The sequence below is a fragment of the Aspergillus alliaceus genome, assembly GCF_009176365.1.
Source record: "Aspergillus alliaceus strain CBS 536.65 unplaced genomic scaffold BDW43scaffold_3, whole genome shotgun sequence".
In the NCBI taxonomy this organism is placed as follows: Eukaryota; Fungi; Ascomycota; class Eurotiomycetes; order Eurotiales; family Aspergillaceae; genus Aspergillus; species Aspergillus alliaceus.
In genome coordinates, this window is record NW_022474686.1 from 70,572 (window position 1) to 97,203 (window position 26,632).

The 26,632-nt window shown below is 49.3% G+C and overlaps 8 protein-coding genes across 8 annotated transcripts; 7 read left to right on the forward strand and 1 right to left on the reverse strand.

Annotated features, from left to right (window-relative positions):
* The first annotated feature begins 170 nt into the window (after window positions 1-170).
* On the forward strand, window positions 171-3,374 carry BDW43DRAFT_261270 (putative anaphase-promoting complex component Cut20/Apc4). The gene is made up of 7 exons (XM_032040296.1): window positions 171-509; window positions 583-925; window positions 983-1,553; window positions 1,612-2,346; window positions 2,400-2,466; window positions 2,527-2,676; window positions 2,740-3,374. Exons 1-7 carry the CDS (start codon window positions 239-241, stop codon window positions 3,081-3,083), a joined length of 2,481 nt encoding a protein of 826 aa, XP_031905153.1. The 5' UTR covers window positions 171-238; the 3' UTR covers window positions 3,084-3,374.
* Window positions 3,375-4,031: 657 nt separating this feature from the next.
* BDW43DRAFT_261275 (karyopherin beta) lies at window positions 4,032-8,295 on the forward strand. The gene is made up of 9 exons (XM_032040297.1): window positions 4,032-4,528; window positions 4,609-4,667; window positions 4,761-5,567; window positions 5,627-6,255; window positions 6,316-6,532; window positions 6,588-6,920; window positions 6,982-7,219; window positions 7,272-7,380; window positions 7,443-8,295. Exons 1-9 carry the CDS (start codon window positions 4,489-4,491, stop codon window positions 7,627-7,629), a joined length of 2,619 nt encoding a protein of 872 aa, XP_031905154.1. The 5' UTR covers window positions 4,032-4,488; the 3' UTR covers window positions 7,630-8,295.
* A 272-nt stretch (window positions 8,296-8,567) lies between these two features.
* BDW43DRAFT_261280 (40S ribosomal protein uS8) lies at window positions 8,568-10,161 on the forward strand. Its single transcript, XM_032040298.1, has 3 exons — window positions 8,568-8,622; window positions 8,891-9,074; window positions 9,357-10,161. The coding sequence occupies exons 2-3, from the start codon at window positions 8,942-8,944 to the stop codon at window positions 9,614-9,616; spliced, it is 393 nt and encodes a 130-aa protein (XP_031905155.1). The 5' UTR covers window positions 8,568-8,622; window positions 8,891-8,941; the 3' UTR covers window positions 9,617-10,161.
* Window positions 10,162-10,559: 398 nt separating this feature from the next.
* BDW43DRAFT_306187 (Alpha/Beta hydrolase protein) lies at window positions 10,560-11,980 on the forward strand (the record flags this gene model as incomplete). The annotated part of the gene is made up of 4 exons (XM_032045970.1): window positions 10,560-11,259; window positions 11,319-11,327; window positions 11,377-11,566; window positions 11,623-11,980. The coding sequence occupies 4 exons, from the start codon at window positions 10,560-10,562 to the stop codon at window positions 11,978-11,980; spliced, it is 1,257 nt and encodes a 418-aa protein (XP_031905156.1).
* Window positions 11,981-18,870: 6,890 nt separating this feature from the next.
* Window positions 18,871-20,279, forward strand: BDW43DRAFT_114428 (phosphoglycerate mutase family protein). The gene is made up of 4 exons (XM_032037970.1): window positions 18,871-18,970; window positions 19,036-19,352; window positions 19,416-19,985; window positions 20,045-20,279. Exons 1-4 carry the CDS (start codon window positions 18,935-18,937, stop codon window positions 20,151-20,153), a joined length of 1,032 nt encoding a protein of 343 aa, XP_031905157.1. The 5' UTR covers window positions 18,871-18,934; the 3' UTR covers window positions 20,154-20,279.
* BDW43DRAFT_114432 (uncharacterized protein) lies at window positions 20,008-22,693 on the reverse strand. Its single transcript, XM_032037971.1, has 2 exons — window positions 22,080-22,693; window positions 20,008-22,001 (listed from the first exon to the last, which is right to left on the reverse strand). Exons 1-2 carry the CDS (start codon window positions 22,359-22,361, stop codon window positions 20,406-20,408), a joined length of 1,878 nt encoding a protein of 625 aa, XP_031905158.1. The 5' UTR covers window positions 22,362-22,693; the 3' UTR covers window positions 20,008-20,405.
* Window positions 22,694-22,746: 53 nt separating this feature from the next.
* On the forward strand, window positions 22,747-24,824 carry BDW43DRAFT_261290 (phosphatidylserine decarboxylase 1). The gene has a single exon (XM_032040299.1). The coding sequence runs from the start codon at window positions 22,949-22,951 to the stop codon at window positions 24,578-24,580; it is 1,632 nt and encodes a 543-aa protein (XP_031905159.1). The 5' UTR covers window positions 22,747-22,948; the 3' UTR covers window positions 24,581-24,824.
* Window positions 24,825-24,899: 75 nt separating this feature from the next.
* Window positions 24,900-26,616, forward strand: BDW43DRAFT_261292 (anaphase promoting complex subunit DOC1). The gene is made up of 2 exons (XM_032040300.1): window positions 24,900-25,454; window positions 25,567-26,616. The coding sequence occupies exons 1-2, from the start codon at window positions 24,998-25,000 to the stop codon at window positions 26,397-26,399; spliced, it is 1,290 nt and encodes a 429-aa protein (XP_031905160.1). The 5' UTR covers window positions 24,900-24,997; the 3' UTR covers window positions 26,400-26,616.
* The last annotated feature ends 16 nt before the right edge of the window (window positions 26,617-26,632 follow it).

Consider the following 26,632-nt stretch of genomic DNA (forward strand, 5'->3'; position numbering starts at 1 on the left):
GAGACTACTTGTTTTTTTTTCTCTCGATTGAACGAGTTCACAGTAAATATGAATGAATATTGTTCCCATTCAAGGACACGCGAAAGACACCACGTGCCAAGAGGCGTGTGCTATCCGTTGCTCCACCGGGAGTCCATTATTAACATGAACCATCTTTCCCGCCTTGGGCTACGCCAGGCGCGAAACATACTAGATCAACCTACTTCCAAAGAATGGACTAGAGGGACACTGTGCGATCATGGCCGAAGATAATTCTCATTCTTCGCCATTGCGTCATGAGCCGCAACTTACTCCTGTTGCAGAAAAGTCACTGCCAGCAAAATGCAAGGCCAATACGCTGAAATACTGTCCTACAATGGACCTTATCTCCCTTGTTACGGAAGATGACGAACTACGAGTTTTCCGACTAAACGGACAGAAGGTTTTTGGGGGTTCATTCAAGGGGGACCCTTACTTGGATGAGGATGACGGTGGGGGTGAAATCCGAAAGTTGATGTGGAAAAACAATGGTGCGTCCTTGGCTGTCGACATACCGTTGTATGCATGATTCCTTGTATGAAAGGTCGACTAACCTATTATTAGGTCACCTACTTGCTGTCGCTTGCGCGGATAATACCATCCGGATTATTAGTGCTTACAGCGGTAAAACTGTCCACCATTATCCGGCGTATCAAGGACAGGGTCATGCCGACCGATCTGTTAGCGTTACTTGTTTAGGCTGGGGTGTAAACTTCACTGATATCGAGGTTGCACAACGGCACCTGCAGGAGGCTGCCGGGCAAATTTCCGTTGAGGACCTGCTGTCACCGGATGTGCATCCTTCAGCAGCTGCCCTACTCAAGGCCGACCTACCAAGAGAGCTAGCTTTACTTGACATTGAAAGCTCGCTACCTAAGTTAAGCACACTACCTGCAACAGGAAGCGAGTAGGTTTTATCATTAGTCTCAAGGTTGCAACTGTCCTTGATTAACTCAGGTTTTAGTGACGATGTGTTCAGTTCGCGAGCATCTATCGATGCTATCTTCCATTCTGCCGGCAAAAACACTAACGACGCGGTAGATGTCTTGCTGATAGGCTTCAACGACGGCACTGTTCATTTGCGAATTTTCGATTGTTTCGAGATAGGCTCATTCCAGGTGGGGAGTTCCATTAGGCCTGCCAACTCGTGCAAGATTCTTCAACACGCCTCTCATCCACTGAGCTCCACCCATGCGATGCTGGCATCCTCGCACTCAGATAATGATCTGGACTCCTTACATTTACTCGCCCTTGACCTTCGTTTTATCACGCGGTCGGGGAGATATCTTTCTCTTCTTGCCCATAAGATAACTCAGCTTCAAAACCTGCTCAGATACGTCAATCAAGTACAAAGGCAGATTGAACTCGAGTGGAAAAACGCACAAGAACTGCCGGCGAGGTACATGCGTAGTATAAACGAAGATTTGTTGGAAAAATGCCATTGTGATTTTGTGACAGCCGCATACCATCTAGTGGTTACCGGAGACTGTTTTGAACCAATGAAGGAGTTCCTGGTAGACATTGTTGGAGAAAGAGTAAGATCCCTCTCCGTCTGCTAGGGCTGGCTCAATCAATTGCTGATGTGATATCTAGGGCCACAAAAGGTGGGAGAAAGCTGTGTCGAGTGGTTACGAAAATATTCGACGTTTGACACATGAATGTCTCCTTCCGGCCCTTGAAAGATGTGAAGTGCTGCTCAGTCGCCTCACCGGGCTTTCCAAGTTTCATAAGATATGTGGGGTCTTAGGTTTGGAGACGCCAGAGCTGAATGCAATTGTTGAGACTCTGGATTGCCTTCATCTCTTAGCGCATCATATAATCATCAACACAAACGAAGAATTAAGCCAATTCAACTCGTTTTCAAGATGGCTTCGGCACGAAATAGACATGCAGAGTGCAGAACCGATGTCCCAGACGCTGGAAGAGCTGCAGGAAAAAACGGACCTGATTGAATACCCGCAGACCCTGAAGTATATCAGAGGCGCCTTGACCAAGAGTAAACTACGAAGCTTCATTCAACAACTGCCTTTGATCGGGTTTGCAAGGCCCTCTCCCAATACGCCAGACAAGTGGGCACCCACCTCACACGACAGATCATTCTATGACATGTTTAAGAAATTGCTGGACCAAAACAACCTAGCCTCGGACACTGAAACTCCGGTGGAGCTACCGAAGATGAATGATCTAACAAAGCGCCTTGGGCTACAATTCGAGAAAGTCTTTGGCCAAATCGCCTTGACACAGCGGAGAGGTATCCTCCACCGGTCTCCTCTTGCCCTTCATCCAGATTGTGACAAAGATATCATCGATCTTGCTATGCGCTATGAGGTATTATTCCCCTGGTGAATGCATGTGGGAGTTATCGCTCACCTAGATTCTAGGAAGTTGGAGAACAGAGTCTGTGTGTGATATATGTGGCTACTAGATCCATCCAGTCGAAGCAGTTACGTATGAAAGGCCCCATCCGTCTGTGCTTCTGATATTTAACCGTCCTTTCACTATTTCTAGTATATATCTACCGCATGATTTTGGATTGCGAAAATGGGGTCAGCTCTACACGGAGAACTAGTATAGGAGCTATTGATCTACAAGAAGGGGAAATACGCCAGGTACAGTTCGTGGAGGATGACACCATTATGCTACTTTGGTCCAATAACGGTATGCTTCACTTTTGGTATCAATTTTGTAAAAGCCCTGGCTCTTACTAAAATGGGTTCATAGAGGGGTTTTCTTATCTACTCAACTTTCCCTTCCAACCGGCACCTACCGGCGAGACTTCTGGAAGTGTTGACAGTTCTCGTTTCATCGGCTTTGAAGATTTTGACTGTGACTCGGCATCATCTACGCCCGTTGCAACTACCACAACGCTTGACGTCTTGGCCCCGGACTGCGAATGGATTAAACATGCCTTTACAGTACCCGGGCCGAAACTTAAACCTACGAGAATATATGTCAACGGCCGACATGGCCGTCGGGCGATTTGTGTTTTGTATGGCGATGGTCTACGTTACGAGGTGTTGGATTTAGATGCAGAGATGGAGGACGAAGAGGTGGACAGTGATTAAAACATGAGAACAAGAACAAATAACCTACGGTTCTTGTCCCTACGGAACCAAGGCTAACCTGAAGGTTTACACCAGGCAGTAAATTAGCGGGTGGATGGGCAACTCTAGGTTCCACCACCAACAAGCAGCAAAGCTGCTACAGGCAGGGATATTCCCTCCGTTTGCCGTCGTTTATTGATATGTTGATTGTGACTGGCTGTCCGGCTTGTCCAGCGATTGTAGTGAAATGATCCCTGAGATCTGAACCTAAAAGAGCACTTCACAGATCATTACTTTTGCGCTGTGTGTCTGATTCTGAGCTAGGAGCAAATTCGATGAAATTTTCATAGATTTATTTATTTATTTATTATATTAGTAGTTTTGTGCGATGGGGTTTGACCTTGGCAAAAAAAAGAATGGAGCGGTCGCCGGGGCCACCCAAGTGGGTAGTGTGGGAGTGTGCTTCAAGAAGCAAAATCAAAACAAGCAAAAAGCCCAATGGAGGGGGAAAAATTTTGGGGAAGGGGAAAAAAAGAAGGAACCAGAAAGATTGGCAAAGACAAGGGAGGGGCAATACCTCAGGCAACAATGGAAAAGTGGTGACGAAAGTATGTTTAGTAGTCCTAGGAGGAGGTATGCACACTTCCCATCACCACACTTTCATATCGTAGATAAACACCTACGGCTGCTAGCTGAAGAGGGGAAATGCTGACGGGGAAATAAATCCGAAATATATAAAATATGATAGACAGGATGAAAATGAAAATTCTATGCTGATAGGCTGTTAATATTGATTTTCTTTCGAGGATAGACGCCCTTTTCACCTCTCTGATGGGAAAATCACGTGCCGTGACTAAACCAGTCCCTGCGGCCCAATCAGCAACGGATGTTTGGCGGCTCCGCCGAGCGCTGACTGGCTGTTTTCTGCCCGTCGTCGCTCTCATTCTTCTTGCGGATCAAAAGTTGAAGGGAACACACTATTATTCTCCCTCGCCCTCACTTTCTTCTCTTCCTTCTCTTCTCTCTCTTTATTAACGTTTTCTATCGGAACTTTAAAAAAGGCTTCTGAAATCGAATAATCATCTTTCTCCCCTCCTGTCTCTTTGAAACGTAGACCTCGGAGTGTGGGCTTCTCGCTATTCTCCCTCTCTGGCGTGCACCACAGCCGTCTTTTCCTCTTGTGCTACTTCCCGGAAGATCTGGTGCATGCCTCGTCATATATCCACAAAAACAACCTTGAGTCCGAGCACCAGGAATTCTTTCAGACTGCTCGTCCACACTGCCATTCCTTTGCTGAGGATAATCTCATAACCAGCTTGTTTTCCTACTTTATTTTAATCAAGCTAGAGGGGCTTTGCTTTTATTTCTTCCCTTTTTTTCTCTTTTCTTTCCCCGTGATCGTGGTCGGTTACCCACTTACGACAAAATGAACGTTACTCAGGTGTTGGAGAGCACTCTGTCGCCAGGTACGATGGCCTTTGTATTGGAATACTCTTTGGGGATATAAGCAGCGTTACTGACGGGTTAATTTCGCTGTGGTTTATAGATGCGACAACACGTACGAATGCGGAACAGCAGCTCCTACACGCGGCGGAGGTTGATTTCGTATGTTCCCCTAGTGCCTTGTTTGCTGTCGCTCGACTGACCGCCTGTTGCTCGTGGGTTTCATGCTAACCATGCCGTCTTCGTATTATTTAGGCCGGATACCTCGTTACCCTGGGCCAGGAACTGGCAAATGAAAATACCGCCTCTCACATCAGAACTGCTGCGGGTCTCGCACTGAAGAACGCTTTCACTTTCAGAGATGCTGCCAAGCTGCGTGAGGTGCAAGGAAAGTGGCAGCAACAGATCAGTCCGGAGATCAAAGCGCAAGTCAAGGAGCTTGCGCTCAAGACTCTTGACTCTAAAGACTCTCGGGCTGGCCAGTCTGCAGCACAGTTTATCGTCTCCATTGCCGCCATCGAGCTTCCTCGCAATGAATGGCCTGAGTTGATGAATGTCTTAGTGCAGAATGTCGCGACGGGCTCAAATCAATTGAAGCAGGCCTCACTCGTCACAATCGGGTTCATCTGCGAATCCCAAGATGCTGATCTTCGGGAAAGCCTGATTGCTCACTCCAATGCAATCTTGACCGCTGTTGTACAAGGTGCTCGACGCGAAGAAACAAATATGGACATCCGCTATGCTGCTATCAAAGCTCTCAGTGATTCAGTAGACTTTGTTCGGTCCAACATGGATAATGAAGGTGAACGTAACTATATCATGCAAGTGGTCTGCGAGGCTACACAGGCCGATGACCTCCGTGTTCAGGCGGGCGCATTCGGTTGCTTGAACCGTATCATGGCTGCTTATTATGAGAAGATGCGTTTTTACATGGAGAAGGCTCTGTTCGGCCTCAGTATCATGGGCATGAAGAGCGAGGAAGAAGATGTTGCTAAACTAGCCATTGAGTTCTGGTGCTCTGTTTGCGAGGAAGAAATTGCTATTGAGGATGACAACGCTGCGGTTCGTTTACCCTCGCCCACAGGTATATGAAAGGGATGATTGCTAACAAATTGAGCTAGGCGCAAGCGGAGGGTATTCCCGAGGTCCGCCCGTTTTTCGGCTTCGCCCGCGTAGCTTGCAGAGAGGTTGTTCCTGTCTTGTTGCAGGCCATGTGCAGGCAGGATGAGGATGCGACGGATGACGAGTATAACGTTTCTCGGGCGGCTTATCAGGCTTTGCAACTCTATGCTCAGTGTGTCCAGGGCGACGTCATCCAACCTGTCCTGTCATTCGTCGAGGAAAATATTCGCAATGAGGATTGGCGTCGCAGGGATGCCGCAGTTGCAGCATTCGGCGCCATCATGGATGGTCCTGACCCTAAGGTCCTCGAACCCCTTGTCAAACAGGCCTTGGGTGTTCTTGTTGGCATGATGGAGGATAGCTCCATCCAAGTTCGTGATTCGGCAGCCTATGCCCTTGGTCGCGTATGCGACTTCTGCTCTGAGACCCTGGACCCTGACGTGCATCTACAACCCCTTATTTCTTGCCTTTTCAACGGGCTTGCTAGTACCCCTAAGATCGCCAGCTCTTGCTGCTGGGCTCTGATGAACGTTGCCGATCGGTTTGCCGGTGACGTTGGTGCGCAAACGAACCCTCTGTCAAAGCACTTCGAGGAAAGTGTGAAGTCTCTTCTTACTCTCACCGAGAGGTATGTCCAAAACAGTCTAAATGATTGCCTCGCTGCAGCTCACAAACTAACAACACGTAGACAAGATGCGGACAACCAGCTTCGGACTGCCGGATATGAAGTTCTGAACTCTTTCGTGACCAATGCAGCGAACGACAGTCTGCCGATGGTTGCAAACCTTTCCGACGTTGTGCTTCAGCGTCTGGAGCACACGATTCCTATGCAACAACAAGTTGTTAGTGTTGAAGATCGTATCACCTTGGAAGAAGTCCAAACTAGCTTAACTAGCGTGCTATTGGTAAGCTTCTCAAGCCCACAAAATAGGTCCGTGACTTCATATGCTGATTATATAGGCCATCGTTCAACGCCTTGAGACTGAAATCAAGCCCCAGGCGGATCGCATCATGCACGCGATGCTCCAGGTTTTACAGACCGTCCCTCCCAAGTCCAGTGTGCCTGATGTTGTCTTTGCCACGGTCGGCGCTATTGCAAGTGCACTCGAGGATGAGTTCGCCAAGTATATGGAACCCTTCTCGCCGTTCCTTTACAATGCCCTTGGCAACCAGGAGGAGCCAGGTCTCTGTGCCATGGCCATCGGGTTGGTCAGCGATATTTCCCGTGCCTTGAACGAGAAGGTGCAGCCTTACTGCGACACATTCATGAACTGTTTGCTTAGCACTCTGAGGGTAAGATCATTCCAATACTTCATATAGAAAAGGTCGATCCATCGCTAAGTCGTTTTTGCAGAGCTCCACAAACCAACTCAAACCTGCAATTCTTGAAACATTTGGAGATATTGCGCAGGCTATTGGAACACACTTCGATACATACTTGCCCGTTGTCGCACAGGTACTGCAGCAGGCATCAACTGTAACAGCGAGCGCAGATGTCAACATCGAGATGCTCGACTATATCGTGTCCCTTCGCGAGGGAATCATGGATGCTTGGGGTGGTATTGTTCTGTCCTACAAGGGCAAGGCGCAAGGTAAGCGAGTGTGTATCCCACACTATGTTGTTATATGCTAAGCAGTTTGTAGTCACCCAGCTTCAGCCTTACGTTGAATCTATCTTCCAGCTCCTTAACTTGATCTCCCAGGATCCCAACCGGAGCGAGGGGCTGATGAGAGCCGCAATGGGTGTTCTTGGGTATGTTGATTATATCCACCCTTTTTTTTATTTTCCTAGCAACTTCTAACTATGGAAAATAGCGATATCGCAGAGGCTTTTCCCAACGGAGAGTTTGCTGCCTTCTTCCGTAATGATTGGGTCACACAGTTGGTCAGGGAAACCAGAAATAACAGAGAATTCGGCCCGACCACAGTCGAGACTGCTCGCTGGGCCCGTGAGCAGGTCAAGCGTCAGGTCACTCTGTCAACCGCTGCTGCTATGGCGTAAGCATGGACCCTCCCGCTTACCGTGCCATCAATTGCTCTTTTTGAGACCACCCACCTCGGAGCAAGGCGCTCTTGTTGGCGCACTGAGGGAAGTTGCGCCCTAGAGTTGCTCCCATTCCATAAAAGTGAATCCTTTCACGTGGGATGCCCCAACGCCGTGCCGCTGATCAATTTAAGTTCCCAGATGAAGTATCCCCGTATCATGTGGAACGGTTGAGCGAGCTGATACTGGTGATACCCCTTTGATCTAAGCACTACTACCCAGTCCATTCAAACTTCCCCTCCCGTCCCCTACCCCCATCGCCTTTTCCCATCTTCCCCAGCTACCCAGTACCCTGTTGGGCGCATTCTGTTTCTCACTTTTCGGAACCTTTACCCCCTAACGACTCCCGAGCACATGCTGTTCTATCGTCGCCGGCATCTTGTTTTCTTCACTTTCTTCTCTACCTTACTATTACCATCGGTCCTTTCCCTGCCCTTCTCTGTTCCACGTCGTTCTAATTAGACAAAGACCCCTATAGCATTATTTACCCTCATGTATGCCCAAGAAGTCATGTAAACCCTTAAGACAAACATTGCCACGATTTTCTCACCCTCTTCCCCGTATATTCTGATTCCACAAAAGATCCTGTATAGAGCCAATGATACAACCTTGAATAAGCCAGTATAAGATGTTCAGTAGCAAGACCTGGTCTGTTTATGGACACTTGGATGGAGTGTTTGAGCAAAGATCCGCCAACCTTGAGGCAAACCAGTATTCTGTGCCTATTTCCTGTTCCATATCTTAATAAGGGGCATCGATGTGCTTACGTAAAGACGTGAGGCTACCGGCCTGAGGCAAACAAGGGGGGTGTCTACATATATGCACGTGATCCGAATAAGGGTAAAATTCGAATAACCCTAGCTGCGCACATCCCGAAAACCTCACCGTTTCCTTCCCGATAGAACTTTTTTCAACCACATCCTCGCCAGCCTCATCGGTACTACCCTCGAGGTATGTATTACTCGTTGCTTATCCCCTTCTCTCGGCCTCTCAGCTAGTCTGAGAGAGCAATCATCATGGAACTCTGGTCTTTACAATTCCGATTCCTGCGGTGTAGCGACCGTTGGAAAAGTGAAAAGTTTTTATCAGTGTCCAGGTGATACGCTTCTCTCATACCGCGACACGGGCTGAAGAACCCTTGATGAAAATCTTTAAAAGGGGCACTCTTTACGCTCGAAGACTACTGGTGGCTGACATATTTCGTGTTCTCGAACTCTAGATACCTCCTATCCCGTCCCTGATTTGAGAATCTCGATATCCCACAGTCAAAATGGTCAAGACTTCCGTCCTCAACGATGCGCTTAACGCCATCAACAACGCCGAGAAGGCTGGCAAGCGCCAGGTCCTGATCCGTCCTTCCTCCAAGGTCATCGTCAAGTTCCTCAGCGTCATGCAGAAGCACGGTATGCATTCCATTTTTCTTTTTTTGTCTCATCAATATCGTCTTTCAGTTGCTGTGCTCTTTATCCTTTCAATGTATTATTATCTATGTGTTTTGGCTTGCTTTTCGGGCTGATAACTAGGCGGCGATCACGAATGTCAAACGACGTACGCCCTTTAAGTGTCCGATATATTAAGAATTGTTTTATAACAAGGCGGAGATCTTACAAGTTTCCTGATTTGTTTTTGCTGTGTTTGGCGAACTTTTAAATCTTCGTAACATTACTGACTCCATATCCGTTCAGGCTACATTGGCGAGTTTGAGGAGGTCGATGACCACCGTTCCGGCAAGATCGTCATCCAGCTCAACGGCCGTCTTAACAAGTGTGGCGTCATCAACCCCCGCTACCCCGTCCAGCTCCGTGACCTCGAGAAGTGGGCCACCCAGCTCCTTCCCTCTCGTCAGTTCGGCTACGTCGTCCTGACCACCTCCGCTGGTATCATGGACCACGAGGAGGCTCGTCGCAAGCACGTTGCTGGCAAGCTCCTCGGTTTCTTCTACTAGACAATTTACGAAAAAGTTCATGTCTTGATTTGTATCGGGATACATGTGACCTGGTGAGGTCCGAGCGAGGAATGTGCTCAGGAGCAACAGTGTCTTGGCGAGGAGTTGAGGATATACCCTGGCAGAAACGCCATAGATAGTTTTGAGTGATCTTGCTCCATTAAACCAAGTCATTTTGTTCTGATCAATTTATTGCCCTTGTGTGTAGACAATTTGTAGCGTTGTAAGGGTAGTAGCGGATTCATGCTTAGTAGTGTCTGAAAAACCTGTCTTGTTTCTGCTACTGAGCTCAGAGTAGCGTAGTTTTCTCTCATCTCTAGGAGGTATAACTTAATGGTGTCGTAGTGCTCACAATGCTATGATTTCTTCCTAGGGTTCAGTCATGACAGGAGCGGAATAGTGGCATAGTCGGACGGAACTCAATTAATCCAAAGTTTCGGAGGCCGGGAGTGTATGTATTATGAAAGCGGAAGTCCGCAATCCCCGAGCCCGAGCAGTTTTGATAAGGGTGTCCCACCTATAAATACTAAACAGACATTTTCTCCATTCCGAAGCATCCGTGAGTCTAGCCACGAAGAAATGAGGCGCATGTTTCTGCGCTAAAAAAGACCAGAACCACACGATCTGCAAATGATATGCTCATTAATGAAGGTAGTTCTCGCATAAGCTCGGAAGTCACCAACCTCCGTTCAAGTGGACCACCGTGTCTATGGTCCCACTACCACTTTTAACTCATCGAATCCCCTCTCAGCCCTGTCAGTAGAAGATTTTGAATTAAGGAAGCCCTAGGAGAGAAAAGACAAAGAAAAAAAAAAGAGAAGAAAAGAGCAGAGCGCCCTACTCAAACCGCCAAACCCCGATTTCTTATCCCCAACTACCAGGAAATGGATTAAATGTCTTTGACGTTCTTCAGAGTCTTTACTTGACTCGTATCATTTTCGCGATGTACTTTCGGCCTCTCAAGGTGCTAGTTAGTCTTGCTATTCTGTTTGCTTCTACATCGAAAGGCATAGAGCAAACACCTACAGCATCGGATGCGTGGTCTAAACTACCATCCAAACCGTCGATCCCTCTTGAGCGCGTACAATTACATTTCTCTCCGGATGAAGTATATCAAATGCACGAAAGCCTAAACCATGCCCAAGCTGGCGATCTCAACACATACAAGAGCGAGCAGCGGCATTGGATCTCACTTGCGTCGGAAGGCTTCTCCGAAATCAACGAGTCGATTCTAGAAATTGAGATCAACCGTCATCCTCAGTTTAACGCATCTGTGACGGTGGACGGTCATACCTCTATTCTTCATTTCATGGCGGTGTTTTCCCAACATCCGGATGCAATTCCTGTCGTCTTCTTGCATGACTGGCCCGGCAGTTTCCTTGGGTTTTTAGATCTGCTCGATGTCGTGCGACAAAAGTATTCTCCAGAAGACAGCCCCTTTCATCTCATTGTACCATCCTTGCCTGGGTATGCCTTCTCTCCCGGTTCTCCCATAAGTAGGCGTGCGGATTTAGACACAGTAGCTCAAACAGTTGATGCGTTGCTCACCGGCATTGGTCTGGATAATGGATACATAGCTCAAGGTGGTGGTATGGGGAGCTATGTTGCTAGGCTGCTCGGGTCACTCAGCGCAAACTGCGAAGGTACATCTATCTTGTTAAATCTGTGCTGGTACTTGGAAAGATTGCTAACTGAAGCCTAGCTGTACATGGTGAATCCTGCTAGTCTCTATTTCATACAATAAAGTTAACTGTGTTTAGTCAACTCTCTCCCTCAAATTGCCGGCTTACTCAACCCGAGCAACGATACGGACCTGAGTACACAAGATTTTGAGATTCTCAGTCGAACTCTAGACTTCAAGTCTCTCCAAGAGACAGCCACCACGGTCCATACAAAGCAGGCCGCCTTAGGAGCTCTTCCGGAGAAGAACCCGTTGTCATTGTTAGCCTGGTGAGACACAACTAGCGATTCAGAGATTACGGAACCAATTACTGATAAGGTGTTAGGCTTGATGATAAATTCAAAAACTGGGTAGATCCACAACATCCTTTGCCCATGCAAACAGCAATAATACACGCCTCGATCTACTACCTGACAAAGATGACGACAAGTGAATACTACCAGAGTGTTAATCTAGATGTTCTAGAGGATACTGTCCCCTTTGTCCCAAAGCCCTTTGGCTATAGCCGCTTCCCATTTGATATTAGCGGTGTCCCTAGAAAGTGGGTAGCCACTCTCGGTGATCTGGTATGGTTTACTGCACACGATCGAGGTGGTCATTTTGCTCCCATGGAGAGACCTGAGGAACTGTGGAACGATATAGAGCATTTTGTTCGGACGGTTTTCCCAGATGACCTTCTTTAACACCAAGTGCAAAACACCACCTCTCGTACGAAATTCCGTGCGTTAGTGGTTCTCAACCAACACAGACGCTATGCACTACTATTTGAGTGATAGGAGATATGTAGCTATGCTTTCCAACTTCGCGCGAAGGGCCTCCTCTAGTGAAGCTCGTCGGGCATGGTCTAAGAATCGCCGGATCGGCGATGATGTTATCGAGGAGTCCATCGGCGTCTCGGAGATACGACCGGAAATGACGGTTGATCCTACTCAATTCAAACGCTGAAGGGAACAGTAAAAAGTGGACTGTCGATCGAATTAATTATCTCGTGCAGTACTTATGTCTAGTCCTCTTCATACCGGCTTCCACCCTGCTTTGCATCTTTCACTCTTCTCCAGTCCTACGCAACATCTCAGATTCGCATAAATATACGCAGCTCATCCATAACGAGTTAAGCACCACATACAGGTAACTAGGGAATTCTTCAGCTTGCACCCCGGGACCTTATGAGCAACAGAGCTAATATCAAACTCAGGTGCCTACTTCACCTCAACCCACCACACTGACACCTACCCAGCAATTGATCCCCGGAAACGGGACCTAAGTAGGAAATATGTTTTCATAACTGGCGCATCCAAAGGTATTGGACAGGCGACTGCGATATCGTATACAGAAGCCGGCTGCGCGGGAATCGGGATTGGCGCTCGTACAGATTTCACATCGCTTGTGCCTCTTCTCACTCAAGCCGCCGCACCCCAAATAGTAGCCGTTGCGCTACAATGTGACTGCTGCAGAGAGCGCATATGCGGCAGCCGCCTCAATTGCCTCGTCGTTCCCTCGGCTTGACATCCTAATCAATAATGCCGGCTACCTTGAAAAAAAGGGGTCAAAATCACTGGAAGTGATCCAGTTGGATGCCAGAAGACGTGGTCTGTCAACGTCATCGGCCCGTACTTGGTGTCTTGCGCATTTCTACCGCAGGTGATAAGCAGAGGTGGCGACAAAATTGTTGTGAATTTGTGCAACATTGCAGCACATCTGACATCGCCTGATGCTTCAGCTTACCGGACCAGCAAGCTCGTTGTTCTTCGCTTTAAGGTATTCTTAACCGTGGACCATGGACCAGACGGAGTTTGACTTTGCTGTGCACCCTGGTGAGGGTGTCGACTGATATGAGGAAGAGGCTTGCGTACCAGATACAAAAGCTCCTGATGGAAACACTGGAGTTGTGTGGAGATACATTATTGTTCCTTACTGAGAAAAGGAGAGATTGGTTAGCTGCGAGGTATATCTCAGTGACTTGGGATGAGGGGGAGTTGTTGTAGAGGGGAGAGGAGATAGCGAAAGAAGATAAATTGAAGGTCAGGATGCGTCTCTGAAACTTTGTACATAGTTATCTGCAAATATATAGACGTTGATTATACACTGAAGAAAATGTCAATGAATAAGGCCAGATCGGGTGAATATACAGATACCTATAATGACTAGTAGTGCACCATGTCACTGCCATGTATGAAACCTAGCATCATAGAGGGTATACGAAGAACTTACTCTCCAGGTCTGCCAAATCCAACGTCGACACACTCACCTCAACAACTCTCCCTTGCTGCTCACCCGGACTTCTACGAACCCAGTCCCCAGATTCCCGGCAGCTACTTGTTCTTCAATCCACGTCCGATAATACCGCGGTTCACCCCGTTTCCCCATCTGCGGGGAAATAATATTCGATACCCCATAAGAACATCGTCACTGCGAGTAAGCTTCTTCGTTTACCCAGCACAGCTAGACGCAGCGCACCCTAAAGGAATAATATACGACATCCCCCACGTATTACAAGCCAGGAGCAAGCACGCGAGCAGAGAAATCGTCCGATCCCACGGAAAAGCAACCATACCAATCCCCCCAGCAACAGCCGGAAAACACCACAGCGTAGCCCAGTACGCGCTATAATTCGGCCACAGCTTCAAGGACAATGAAGAGACGACAGCGACCACCATCGCGAAGCCGCCCGCAGCAACCCAGACTAGCGTGGAGCCGAGATCGGAAACGCCAAGCTGGAGGTATAGCAAGCTCTGCTGGAAGGCGAGATTGTTGTTTAGCATTAGGCAGAATGACCTGGGGCGAAGAGCTAGGAGACGGGGTCGAGGAGGGCCTCGGGGGCTTGGTATCGTTGGAGACCTTTTGTTCGATGACGCTACGGGTTACGGCTTGAACTCGGCGGATTATGTGAACTTTTTCTTCGGTCGAGAGAAATTGGGTTGTCATTGGGTTGCTGGGGTAGAAGAACTAGGACCGGAGGGACACGAGAAGGGAGAGGCCACCTGTTGTTATCATGAAGTATTTCTAAGGGCGGACGGGGCTCTTGCTGAAGAGGAGGGTGTAGCCTAGGAGTCCTATTGGGATTGGGCATCCGAAGCAGGCTATCCAGGAGACTGGTTGTAGGGCGTGGAGGTCCTTGGGGGTGAAGAACATTGTCATGGCCATCTCTAGGGCGGGGATGACGGTGGCTTCCACGAGGCCGAAGAATAGTCGGAGAGGGATCAGTCCGCTGTAATCTCTTGCTGTGTAGTAGAGGAGGATGATGGCTGACCAGAGAAACCCGTGAGCCGGAGACATAAAATGCGTAGGGGAGTACGTTGAATCAGGTATTGACCGGGACTTGTCCGATTACATACCCTGTCCGTTGGTCAGATGAAGATCCCGTACTTAACGGAGTCTCAGGGTATCAACTAACTGACATAGAACAAAGTGTTGAGATTGTTGTGCTACTCCTTACCGATATGAGTCTCTTCCATCAACCCTAGGAGCACAGCATAGCCTAGGGTTGCCTTGTCGATCTACACGGAGTTGTTAGCTACCATCTTTGCTATACAGGCGCAACAGATTCACGAAGAGCATCAAGTTTCTTGCCAACAGCAACCTAAGGATGCAGAAAATAACTTTCATCTTCAGCTTTCCTGGCGCAGAAGGAGTGAGAGGGTCGATATCGTTGTCATGCCTCTTGATGAATTCAAATGCTTCATCTGCTCCTTTCCCGTCCACAGTTCTCGGTATGGAGGCGCTGGCAGTCGACGCCTCTGCTGACTTCGGTAGACTAGAACTTATTGTTGACTATTCTTAAGCTGTTCAGAGAAGAGCTGCCACTGGCATCAACGAAAAAAAAAAGAAAAAAAAAAGGAAAGGTGCATTAGGTATCGCTCTACGCGGACTTCATCGCATATCTTGACGAGAATGACGAGTTATACCACGCAGCGTTGAGTCTGATGGGTGTTTACAATCTTCAGTTTAGATAGTGTCATCATTTATCACCACCACTAACCTTTCTGTGTATCTTGTCTACGACATCGCAGCGACACGTATACAATGTTGAGGGAAGATAAGATAGAAGCCATCGAGCTCTCTTACCATCATCATTGGAAATGTTATCATCCCCTAGCGCCGGGGACTTACGGTGATTCGGACAGTCTCAATCAAAGTTACTATTGTCCTTGGGGAAGTTGGGCCTTGAGAGGTCTCTTTCCATCATATGCTTACCTCAGATGGGCTCACGCCCATCTGAGAGCGGCTTCCACACTTGCACTACTTAATGCGCATCCTATCTACTTCTTGTGAGCGTAGGCATCGCAACGAATGATCAACCACTAAAGGACGTCTAGATGTCTAGACATAAATGAAGGAAAACGGGATATGGAAACCGCCACCCCAACTTCATTACCCAAGCTTCGCGTTGCCATGGTGGGAGGTGGCATTGCCGGGCTCACGGCAGCAGACCCTACCAGCATATTTGCTGATGATGCCAATCCGCACGGCGAAGTAAGCCCACCAGAGCAGGATGTCAGAAAGCAGACACATTACAGGATATTGAACCTGTCCCCGGCCAGCCCACGATTGCAGTACCATTGGACACGCTAATCACACGATGGTGTCATGACGAAGGTCTCGTCAACTTATCCTATGTGAACTTCCAGCCAGCACATCCAATGTTGCTGCCGAGATCTAGTACAATGAAGCGTCATATCCAGACATCCTGTGGCTGGTCGTTCAGTTCGTGGGCAGCCATTTCTCCTCAACAACATCTAGTGACTCGCTGCGTACCATCACAGCAGAGGCACTCCAAAGTAATAACACACAGGACTTTCACCTTGTACAAAATCGGTTTCTATTTGCAATCGCCCTACATTCTCGAGTTGAGATAAAAGAGTTTGCCAGCATGCTATCGGACGCAGTCTCCCCTGCCATCAATTTGGTAACGGACCGCAGAGACTTCCCCCTAGGCATGAAACCGCGAGATTGAAGAAGAGAGCACTCGCCGAACATGGTGGGAGCTGTACGTGGTAGGCGGCATCATGGCAGCACTCCAATGAAAACCAACTTTCCGCTGTCACACAGTCAAGCCCGAAATTCTACTCTCCTAGGACGAGAATCTATATCATAACAGCACCACCATTCCTGAGCCATTCTCCCTCGCTCAATACGACACCCGAATCTACGGTGATGAAGACCGACACTTCTCCTCATTCACCTACTTTATCAGCGCCGTACACATACTCGCCCGCGTCGTGGCCGTAGCATGGACGCACGAAATCTACGAAGACCACATGCAAACCATTGACAACGCGATCGCGGGCGTGGTTTCACCATCTCCCCGACGACCAAGAGCAAGTAGACCACTTGGGGTTTAACGATGGTGACGACGAGATGCTCTTCCAGGCACACATGCTCATCAAGTACGCAACTATGTACCGTATTTCCCGCGCAGCGATCTAGTCTCTGTGCCCCCCACCACCCCGGCAGCGAGGGATGGAATCCGGAAACGATTCCTCCCCCGACTTCAAGCCAACACATGCATACTTTGAAGGCCATCTCGGCGACTAAGGAAATAGGTAATGTTGCCTCGTATCCACTCTCTGTCCGAAAGCATTCTCCGTTTTTTTTGTCTGCTGCGTTGTGTTCAGTGCTATCGTACAGCTTTCTGTATGTGCGGCATGCCGCCCCAGTAGTAGTCATGATCAGCATCGGGAACAGATTATGCTGATACTAGGCATGCTCAAGTCTTCGGCGAGAATGTGGGGTTTAGCTCGTGTTACATTTGAAGAAAATCAAGGGGATGACGACGGAGGGCTTTCGCGATAATGTGAGAAACCCTTGCAATCAGATGTTTGATCATTGGAATAGTGGTGTCGGGGCGAGTTGCCTCTCAGATCTATGATCGCCAGATGGTTGCTACTTAAACATATAGCACTGAATCCTGATTTTGAATACGCCTACAATAGCGCTGCGTATAACAGGGTAATGATCTCACCTCGCTACAAACGTGTCGCCGTTGTGGGCGCCTGTCCCACTGGCCTAGCAGCCATACGAGAACTAGCGCAAGAGCAATGCGTCGACTTTCTCCGTGTATTTGAGCACAAGGACCGCGTCGGGGGAATATGTAGTGCTTCTTCACATTCTTACCATAGCCCGCTATATCAAACGGGTGCAAGTACAGCATGAATCCGAAACTGAACGATAAAAACCAGGGCATATGAACCCGAACCGGACCAATTTCAACCTTCTTATCCAGAGGTAGAGAGCCAATCTCCCGTACCTGAAGATCTACCGCAACTGGCGCAGCCAGCAAAAGAAACACCGGGACTACGAAGCCCTATATATGAAACGCTCGATACCAATGCCGGTGTAAGGAAATTGGCGTTCACGCATGCCCCGCTTCCCTTTGCTAATTTGGAGACATCCGTGATGAAGTATGGGAAGGAGATTTCCTCACGCCCATGGCATGCGGATCTGGTTCCTTGGAGGATCTTTCTGTGCGTATCTGCACTATGTCTCATTTAATACGCCCATCGAGAGTCCCGATAAGAAGGGGAAAAGATTAGGTTGTGACATTGTGGCGTTCGAATCTTCAAAATAAGGGCGAACGTGGGATTATTGGTGGCAGAAGACATTCGAATGCGGGGATGGTTGCCTCTGGACATCACACAATTCCATATATCCCTTCCATTGATAGCCTGGAGGTGTGGAGTAGGGTTCCGGAGAGATTTGAAGATTCAAAGCCATGGAGAGCAAGGGATAATTACTTTATTAAGGTTAGCATTTATTCTCGTGGAATGATGGTTTGCTTGCCAGCCCAGCTTCAAAACTGGCTGTCCCATCAACACAGCGAGTGATTCTCGTGGGAAACAATGACACCGCTGCAGACTTGGTTGATGAGCTTCATGGGATCGTTCAGGAACCCCTATACATTTCTCAACGGAAACTAATTGACTTCTTTCACAACGCCGGGCACCTCCCAAATGTGGTACAGAAGTCCGCAACTACACGGATCTCGAGCGAATATTACGGTACTGTTGAGTTCGTCGATGGTAGCAGGATTCGCGGCTTCGATAAAATTATCTTCGCAATAAGATATAAGCTGTCGTACCCATTCCTACCGTTCGAGGCAGTAACGGCGAGTAACCGACTAGCCGGCTCTTGCCAGCAGATTTTCAGAATCGGGGATCCATCTCTCACTGTGACGGGCCAGGATAGGATTCCCTTCCTGAGGAATTGCCATGGGCTAATACTTCTCATTTCGTCAGATTCGCGCAGCCATCACATTTCGGATAGCTCGGGGAGTTGGCTGGAGCAGACGGGTATGCTCTGCCTGAGTTCAACCAGAATGGGCTGACAACGACTTAAGAGATTCCCTTTGCGAAGAGTAAATATTGGGGTAGGCTCCGGCCAGCCCAGGAGGGACTAGGATCCTCCGGAAAGTTATAAATAAAGGACGATGATAGACAAGTTGTATAGGTTCAAGTTCATATATAGATCTCCGTCCACATCCGTCCTAGCGTAGAATGATAAGCCGAGGTCCGTCTAATAAAGCCACCTCCGCTCTTATCACTTTTCCACGGTATCTTTCCCTCTCACATTATACCAATCTCATTCTTACATTACTCTTCAAGATATTACAAAATCAAGAGTAACTACAATATTCAATAATGCCTTTAGACACAATATACATAACCCGACACGGCGTAGGTATACCTCCAGCCCACCCACCAAGCACATACCACAATAAACTAATCAACCAAAACAACAGCACCGTCTAAACTGGACAATCGACTATAAAACAGGAGAATACAAATCCCAATTTCCCACACCAACCGGCAACCCGGCAGACCCAACCCTAACCTCCCACGGCGTGCGCCAATCTCTCGAGCTCGCAGAACACCTGATTCGTCCAGAACTCTCCCCGAAACCCTTCCGGATATACTCGAGCCCATTCTACCGATGTCTACAAACAATCCAACCGTCCGTCGAAGCCCTTAAAGAGAGACACACTCCTACATCCCCCTCCAATGAGACAGGAATAGACCAGCACGCAGACCTCGACGTGAGGATCGAGAACGGAGTTGGGTAAGCACCGCTCCAAGTCCGATATCAATATCATTATACTTATCACTGATATAAATAAAATAGAGAGTGGTTCGGGCCAACCTCCTTCTTCGACCACCCCTCCCCCGCATCACCAAGTACTCTCAAGACCCATTTCCCAACCATCCTCGCCTCCGACCCCGAAGCCAACTATAATCCGCACCTCTTCCCCTCTACCCGCGGGGAAACGATTGCCCAGCTCCACGATCGGCTTGCCACGGCCCTGGCGGGGATTATCGCGGATGTAGATGCCGAGATCAGTGCCCTGGAGGCATCGCAGTCGCCGTCAGAACGGACCAGTAAGGCGATTTTGATTTGCTCGCATGCGGCGCCGTTGATTGCGATTGGGCGGGCTTTGACGGGGAATATGCCCGAGGATAGCGGGGTTGAGGACTTTAACGTATTTACGGCGGGTCTGAGTACGTTTGTGCGGAGGGATGTGAAGGTCTCTGTTAATGATGGCGCGGAACAGCGGGGGTTGGCGCCGGGGACGAAAGTTGTTCGGCCTGGTACGAATGTGCCTGTTTGGCAAGGTGGAAAGGGGGTCGGTGGGGGTTGGGACTGTGTTGTGAATGGGGACTGTAGTTTTTTGAGTGGGGGTGCTGAGAGGGGCTGGTAAGTTGGTCGATATTTAGATGTTGCTTTTGAGCTCTGCTGACGTTACTTTCTTACAGGCACTTCAATGGGGAGGAGTCGTTTGATACCGGCCCTATGGCCCCCACATCGGCTTTGCCTACCTCGACTCAAGATACGTTCGTGGAGTGGCCGGCCACGAAATTGTAAGCCTATGCGCTCGGTTCCACGCATCCTCACGCATGTTTGTAGTTCATTTAAAGGGGCTAGTAAATACGCTAAATAGACAGTATAGCAGAACATAGAAAACCGAGCGCTTGATAACTGCAAGATTTCATATCAGCATTTCTTAAATCTGTCCATAGGAATCTACGCTAATTCCAACGCTCACTTAACGCCAGCTATGTACAGAACTAACGCAACAAATGATTGCAAGTAAATAAGTGGAGCTGGCGTTAGGGGTTACCTTGCACCGTGTTCGTCTCCAACGGGTATTGAGGGATGAGATCCGTCTTCGATTGCGCTGTTTTGTACAGATGACTCTGGCCGGGAAGCCGTGCTGACCTCCTGGTCTTGCTGCTCCTGTTCAGCCACTCCTTCGCTATTGTTAGCTTCCTCCTGTCTACGACGGTCCTCTTCTTCCCGCACACGCTCTGCATTTCGAGCGGCTTCGGCTGCGTTGCGCACTTCGACGTGCCTTTCTCCAACTCCGGGAACAAGACTGGCGAGAAAGAGTGCCAAGGATCGCTCTACTCTTCGAATATTATGGCGTATTCCTGTCGGCACAGCAGCTCGACTATCTCCGGACCCATTTGCATTTCTTGGACCACCCATGGCCTCTGTGCCCTGAGGTCGAGGCTGCACGTGTTCATCTGCAGAGTAGTGCACCAAGCCTTCGAGGTGCTGCTGAATGGGTGAAATAATCATTCCATACAATTGCCGCGGGACGCTGGTTTCCGACAGGAGAGATATAATAACAGCTACGGCCACCAACAGGACTCGCGACCAAGTACCGGGTTCGCTAAACATATAGCAAAAGAAGTACAACCGCACAAAAAGCCAAATGCGTCGTATATTCCGGGCGAATCCTATTGGCTCATTATTGCCTAATCTTTGATGAAGAACTGCTTGGCGGACAGCGTTCTCCATAACAGCGGCGTTCGGATTTTGGTTCGCATGGGGAATGTGGGCAGATGTTGTCTGTGAGGCCTGTGTCGCGCGCAGTGCGTTCAGCGACGACTCAATTGACCCCACTGCACCTGGTGATGTGACGAGAGCCTGGTATCCACTTGGTGACGAAAGAAGATATATGGGGGCCTGTGCATGTCCATTGTTTGTGGGACCATTGGGCGTATTGTGCTGCATAGTAGCACTGGCCCTGGATTGGCTTACGCGGAGTTGATCTGCGCGGGTGTAGATGTTGAAGACCCGAGTGAGCAAGGCTTCAATAGAACCGTCGCGTTCAGATAACGGGTTGCTATACTGATCATCGAGGATATCAAATAGCTGTGACCGAATACGAATCACTTGGTCCATAGGAAGGGCAATTCCTCGATTGAGCTGGTCTTCACATAACGCAATTTGAGGCAATAATATATGTAGGCGTAGTCTAGAGTCTTGAGGTAGATGAGCACCTATTTCTGACGCATTGGATGATATTATTGGCGTTGACGTTGACGTTGAAGTCGACGTAGTCGTTGAGGACTGCGGCGTGCCTTGTGCCATACGCTGCCAGGGGAATTGTTGGGTATGCCCAGCTCCCTGCTGATCTGGTAGGGGCGAACCTCGCTCCCGCAGTTCGATCTGCCCGCGGATGGTTTCAATATTGCGTCGGAGAGCCAGCCCTATATCAGCTTCGCTAGGACCCATTGGAGCTCTGTATCTTATTTCTTGTCCATGTGGCATTGGGTATGGTGGAGCCGATCGACTGGGCCCAAAAAGGCTGCTTTGAGAAATGCCGCTAGGGGTTTGCGACTGTACCGATGGCGGAGGTCTTGAGGTGGTCACATGGGGTAAAGGACCCGGAGGAAGAACTAGATGCATAGAGTATTCCGCGCCCTGGTAGATATCTCCGTTAACCAACTATTCGTGGACAGCCTAAGCAAAAATAAAACGAATAGCCGTCGAAACACCCACATTTGCAGGTTCTAGCACCCTTTGCAGGGTCACTTCATCATTCGAAATGGGCTTCCCGCGATATATTAATCTCTGAGTCTCAGGGGATGGCCGGTTGGGAATCGATTGAGATATGCGCGCCTTGAGGCCAGCGATAGTGGTGGAGGGAACCAAATCATTGAATGTAAAGCGATTAGGGGGAGGAAGTGATGGGCAGAGCACATGCAGAACAAAGCCTGATGCTCCACTAGTTGAGTTTGTGTTCGGCAATGAGTTGTCTGAAGGGGCGGAACTGGAGGTCATCTTCGTCTGGTCTTATTCCCGATGGACAATGATGGATTCATAACACGTATGTAGTAATTGCTCACACAGTCAGGTTGGGCTAGAGAAATCCCCCAGGGAGTTTAAATAACAAACATAGAAAAATGGAGTGGGATTTAAGAAACAGTAATCAGGAAAGTGAGTAGTTAACAGATTGAGCGAGCTGTCACGCCAACTTGGTATACTCCCCAGATAACAATGGTGGCCTTTCCGGGCGGGCGGGCAGGGATCAGCGCGTAATCATTGGACCTCCACTATAGATAATTTGGCACCTATAGGGTATCCTAGTAATAACAATCTCACTGGAGTCCAGAATACGAAAGAAGAAGTCGATATAACAAAAGCAGAAGCAGAAGAGAAGAGAAGAGGGTAGGAATCGAAACCGTTTCTGTCCTACTCAATTCTGCCAGGCGGTGAGAGTGATCTGCAACATGATGCAAAAGCACGAGTTGCGCTACGGAAAACCTCGGACAGTTCCTGTGAGTTCACTGACATCCAGAGAGTTCAGTGTTTCGAGTTGAGTGCTGCTATACCCCGCAAGGGACATCAGTTATGGATTAAAAAGCATTATGACCTTGTATCTCACCAGCCGTTCTGCGCTTTGCCGGAACTTTGGAGACTCCCGTCTCGGGGAGAAGGCTGGATTCATGAAGATGGTGGCCTTCAGGACGTCTGCGGGTCGTAAAGCCAATGCCAGACAATTCTCAAAATCATGGCAACAATATCAAAACCAAAACAATCAAGAGAGCCCGCCACCTAAGGGCTTTTTCGGCTCCCGACTCCGATTCGCTCTTCGAAATACTAAAGTGGAATGGTATCCCATTCCTGTGGGACTCGGCATTGGCCTATTAGGTATACTACATTTTTACAAGTCCCAAAGAGCAGAACGGGAACGTCGCGAAAGAGAGGCAGAGGATGAGATCACCAACCCGCCTCCCCGACACAGGATCAGACCGAGCGGCCCATGGCAGGTTCAGATAATGTCGACTCTGCCACTCAAGGCGATCTCCCGGCTATGGGGTCGCTTTAATGAGCTCGAGCTTCCGTTCTTCCTTCGAGCTCCCGGGTTCAAGCTCTACTCATGGGTCTTCGGAGTCAACCTAGATGAAGTAGAGCAGCCGGATCTCCGTACCTACCCAAACCTGGCGGCCTTCTTCTATCGCAGGTTGAAGCCTGGTGCCCGTCCTTTAGATCCTGATACCCGCGCCGTCATTTCCCCATCCGATGGGCGCATTCTTCAGTTCGGCCTTATTGAACGTGGCGAAGTAGAGCAGGTCAAGGGAGTAACATACAGCTTGGACGCACTTCTTGGGGCAGCCACTCCTTCACATGCTGACCACTCCAAGAAGTTTACGGATCATCTGTCAGAGCCCGCGCAGAAAGACGCCGCTGACATGACGGCCGATGCGGAGTTTGCTGAATTGAACGGCATTCCCTACACACTGCCCACTCTCTTCGCCGGAGACCAGGGCGGCGCAAGGAGACGATCAGCGTCCTTAGATGCTTCAACAGGATCACAGGCTGCTTCAGAGGCTCAAGTCAAGGCTGATCTAGCTCGTGGTGATGGCACCCCATGGTATGCGCCGAAGCCCAAGTCGAACAACGCACTTTACTACGTCGTGATTTACCTCGCACCCGGCGATTACCACCGTTTCCACTCTCCCGTGCCATGGGTGGTCGAGAGCCGTCGACACTTCGCGGGCGAGTTGTATTCCGTCTCACCGTATCTGCAGCGCCACCTTCCCGGACTCTTCACTCTCAACGAGCGAGTTGTCCTCCTTGGACGCTGGCGCTGGGGATTCTTCAGTTACACTCCCGTTGGTGCCACTAATGTGGGCTCCATCAAGGTGAACTTCGACTCCGAGCTGCGCACAAACAGCCTCACCACAGACACAGCCGCGGATATGGCGGCAGCACTTGCTGCCAAGCGAGGTGAGCAATATCCCGGTTTCGTTGAGGCGACCTACCTTCACGCCAGCAAGACCCTCCGAGGTCATCCGCTCCAGCGGGGAGAGGAGATGGGAGGATTCCAGCTAGGTAGCACAATTGTGCTCGTCTTCGAGGCACCCATGGGCACCCGGAAGTCGTTCGACACCGGATGGGAAGAAGGAAAACGCGAGGGCGGTTGGAATTGGACCATCGAGATGGGCCAACGCATCAAGGTTGGTGAGAAGCTGGGGTATGTGGACATTGAGCAATAAGGGACTCGGGTCTTTCACTACCTCGAGATGTCAGGCCTGGTCTGACTAGGAGTTTACATCTTATTAATGCGGCTGCTTTCTCTGTGGATGTTTTTTTTTATTGTTTGGCTTTTGTATCATACCACTCATCGTATATCTCGATATACAACTTAGATCATTGCAGCGGAGAGCGCGATTTCAACAGGAAGCGCACCCTGCGAAAAAGAATTATTGGAATGGAAAACCATTGACACTGTATCTCTGGATGTATGTAGTATAAACAACTGGAACACGTGACAACGCGGAGCACCGACGCGAGAGATGAAGTTTGTTACACGAAAGACAAGCTAAAATCACATTTTATCTATCACAGCAATGAGGTCTCGAACATAAAACCCGCCGAATCCAGACAACTCCAAAAAGAGCCACCTTGTGACAATGCCTCGCCATCACCATCTCCGCCGGCACCCCACTGCACAAGAACCATCCACCGACTTCCCTCATCCACGCCCATCCAGAGCACAACTAGGCCAACATGCACCAGCTCAGACTCAATTTCACACACCACCATCGCAGGGTATTCCTCAACTCCATCCGTCATCGGGTCCCATTGATTCGGTCGCACCAGCCCACCCAGCTACAGCTGCCCAAGCAGCCCTATTCTCCCTCTTTGGCCGAGGAGTTTCGGGACGGCCGCGGACGCAGATGATGGAGGATGACGACGAAGAAGAAGGAGAAGACAGCCAATTTGAGGATGAGGACGATCACGATGAATTCGGCTCTCAAGAAAATGCAGAACATGAAGCCCAACTCTCCGAAGAAGACATGGACGGCATGGTTGAGGATGAGCTAGAAGTAATAGATGAGGATGAAGACGAGATGATGCACGATCGAGGTAATTGCTTCTATTTTTGCGCCTTATTCATCCTGTACTACAATTCTAAGGCCCGAGCATCCTCTACACAAGGCATCTGAAACAGCAGCTAACTCCTCCCCACCATATACAGCAAGATCCCCGTCCCCCCTCCCAAGCAATCTCCGCGAAATCTCCTCCCTAGCCTCATGGACCGTTTCAACTCACAAGCCCGGCTGCGGCATCTCAGCCCTCCGACACCCATCATCAACACAGTACTGGCAATCCGACGGCCCCCAGCCCCACACCCTCACATTACACTTCTTTAAGCTCGTCGCGGTGGTCAAAATCCGCGTATACCTCGACTTCGACCTAGACGAGAGCTACACCCCCACAAAGATGGTCTTTCTAGCCGGCATGGGTGGCAACGATCTCGTCGAGTTCGCGACCTGGGAAGAAGAAGGGCCGTGCGGGTGGGTTGACATTCCTTTGGAAGGAGTGGGCGGTCGGAGTGGCGGGTGGGTGCGAAAGAAGCGACGAAACCGCGCGCGTAAAGGAGGGAAAGGGAAATCTGTGTGGCCGGACTACATGTTCTCTGACACGGAGAATCCGGCGGATTTCGACCTAGTTGCGTATGAAGATGACGATGACGAGACTGCCAACGAAGACGACGAGGATGATCCGTACGCGGGGAGTGTTCTTAAGGCGATGGTGATCCAGATGCGTGTGATGGAGAATCATCAGAATGGTAAGGATACGCATGTGCGTGGATTCCAGGTCTTCGCGCGTGATGACGACCGGAGGCGCATTGGCAATGCTCCGTCTGCTTCTGCTGATGGGAGGATTCGAAGGCATAGTATGCGGAAGTCACTTCGCGGTGCGGCGGATGAGGGGTTGGATGGGCGCGGTATTCATGGAAATGCGGACAAGGAGACGGTTGCTGCTTTAGAGGAGCCGGACTGGATGGGGGAGCCTGTGATTCGATAGAAGATGCATCATTCTTATTGCTGTTGGATTTTCCATGTCTTGGTGTTTCACGGGCGGTGGTTTCCTATATCAGTGTGGATTATGGACAGGGGAAAGGTTGGTTCATTGGTTGCCTCGAGGCTATGTTGATATTCGGAGTTATGGCTGTATAGATACCCATCTTTCATTATATCAGTTCCATTATGTATTGAAGGAAATTGAAACACGGCATTTTCACATTATGCAATAGTTTT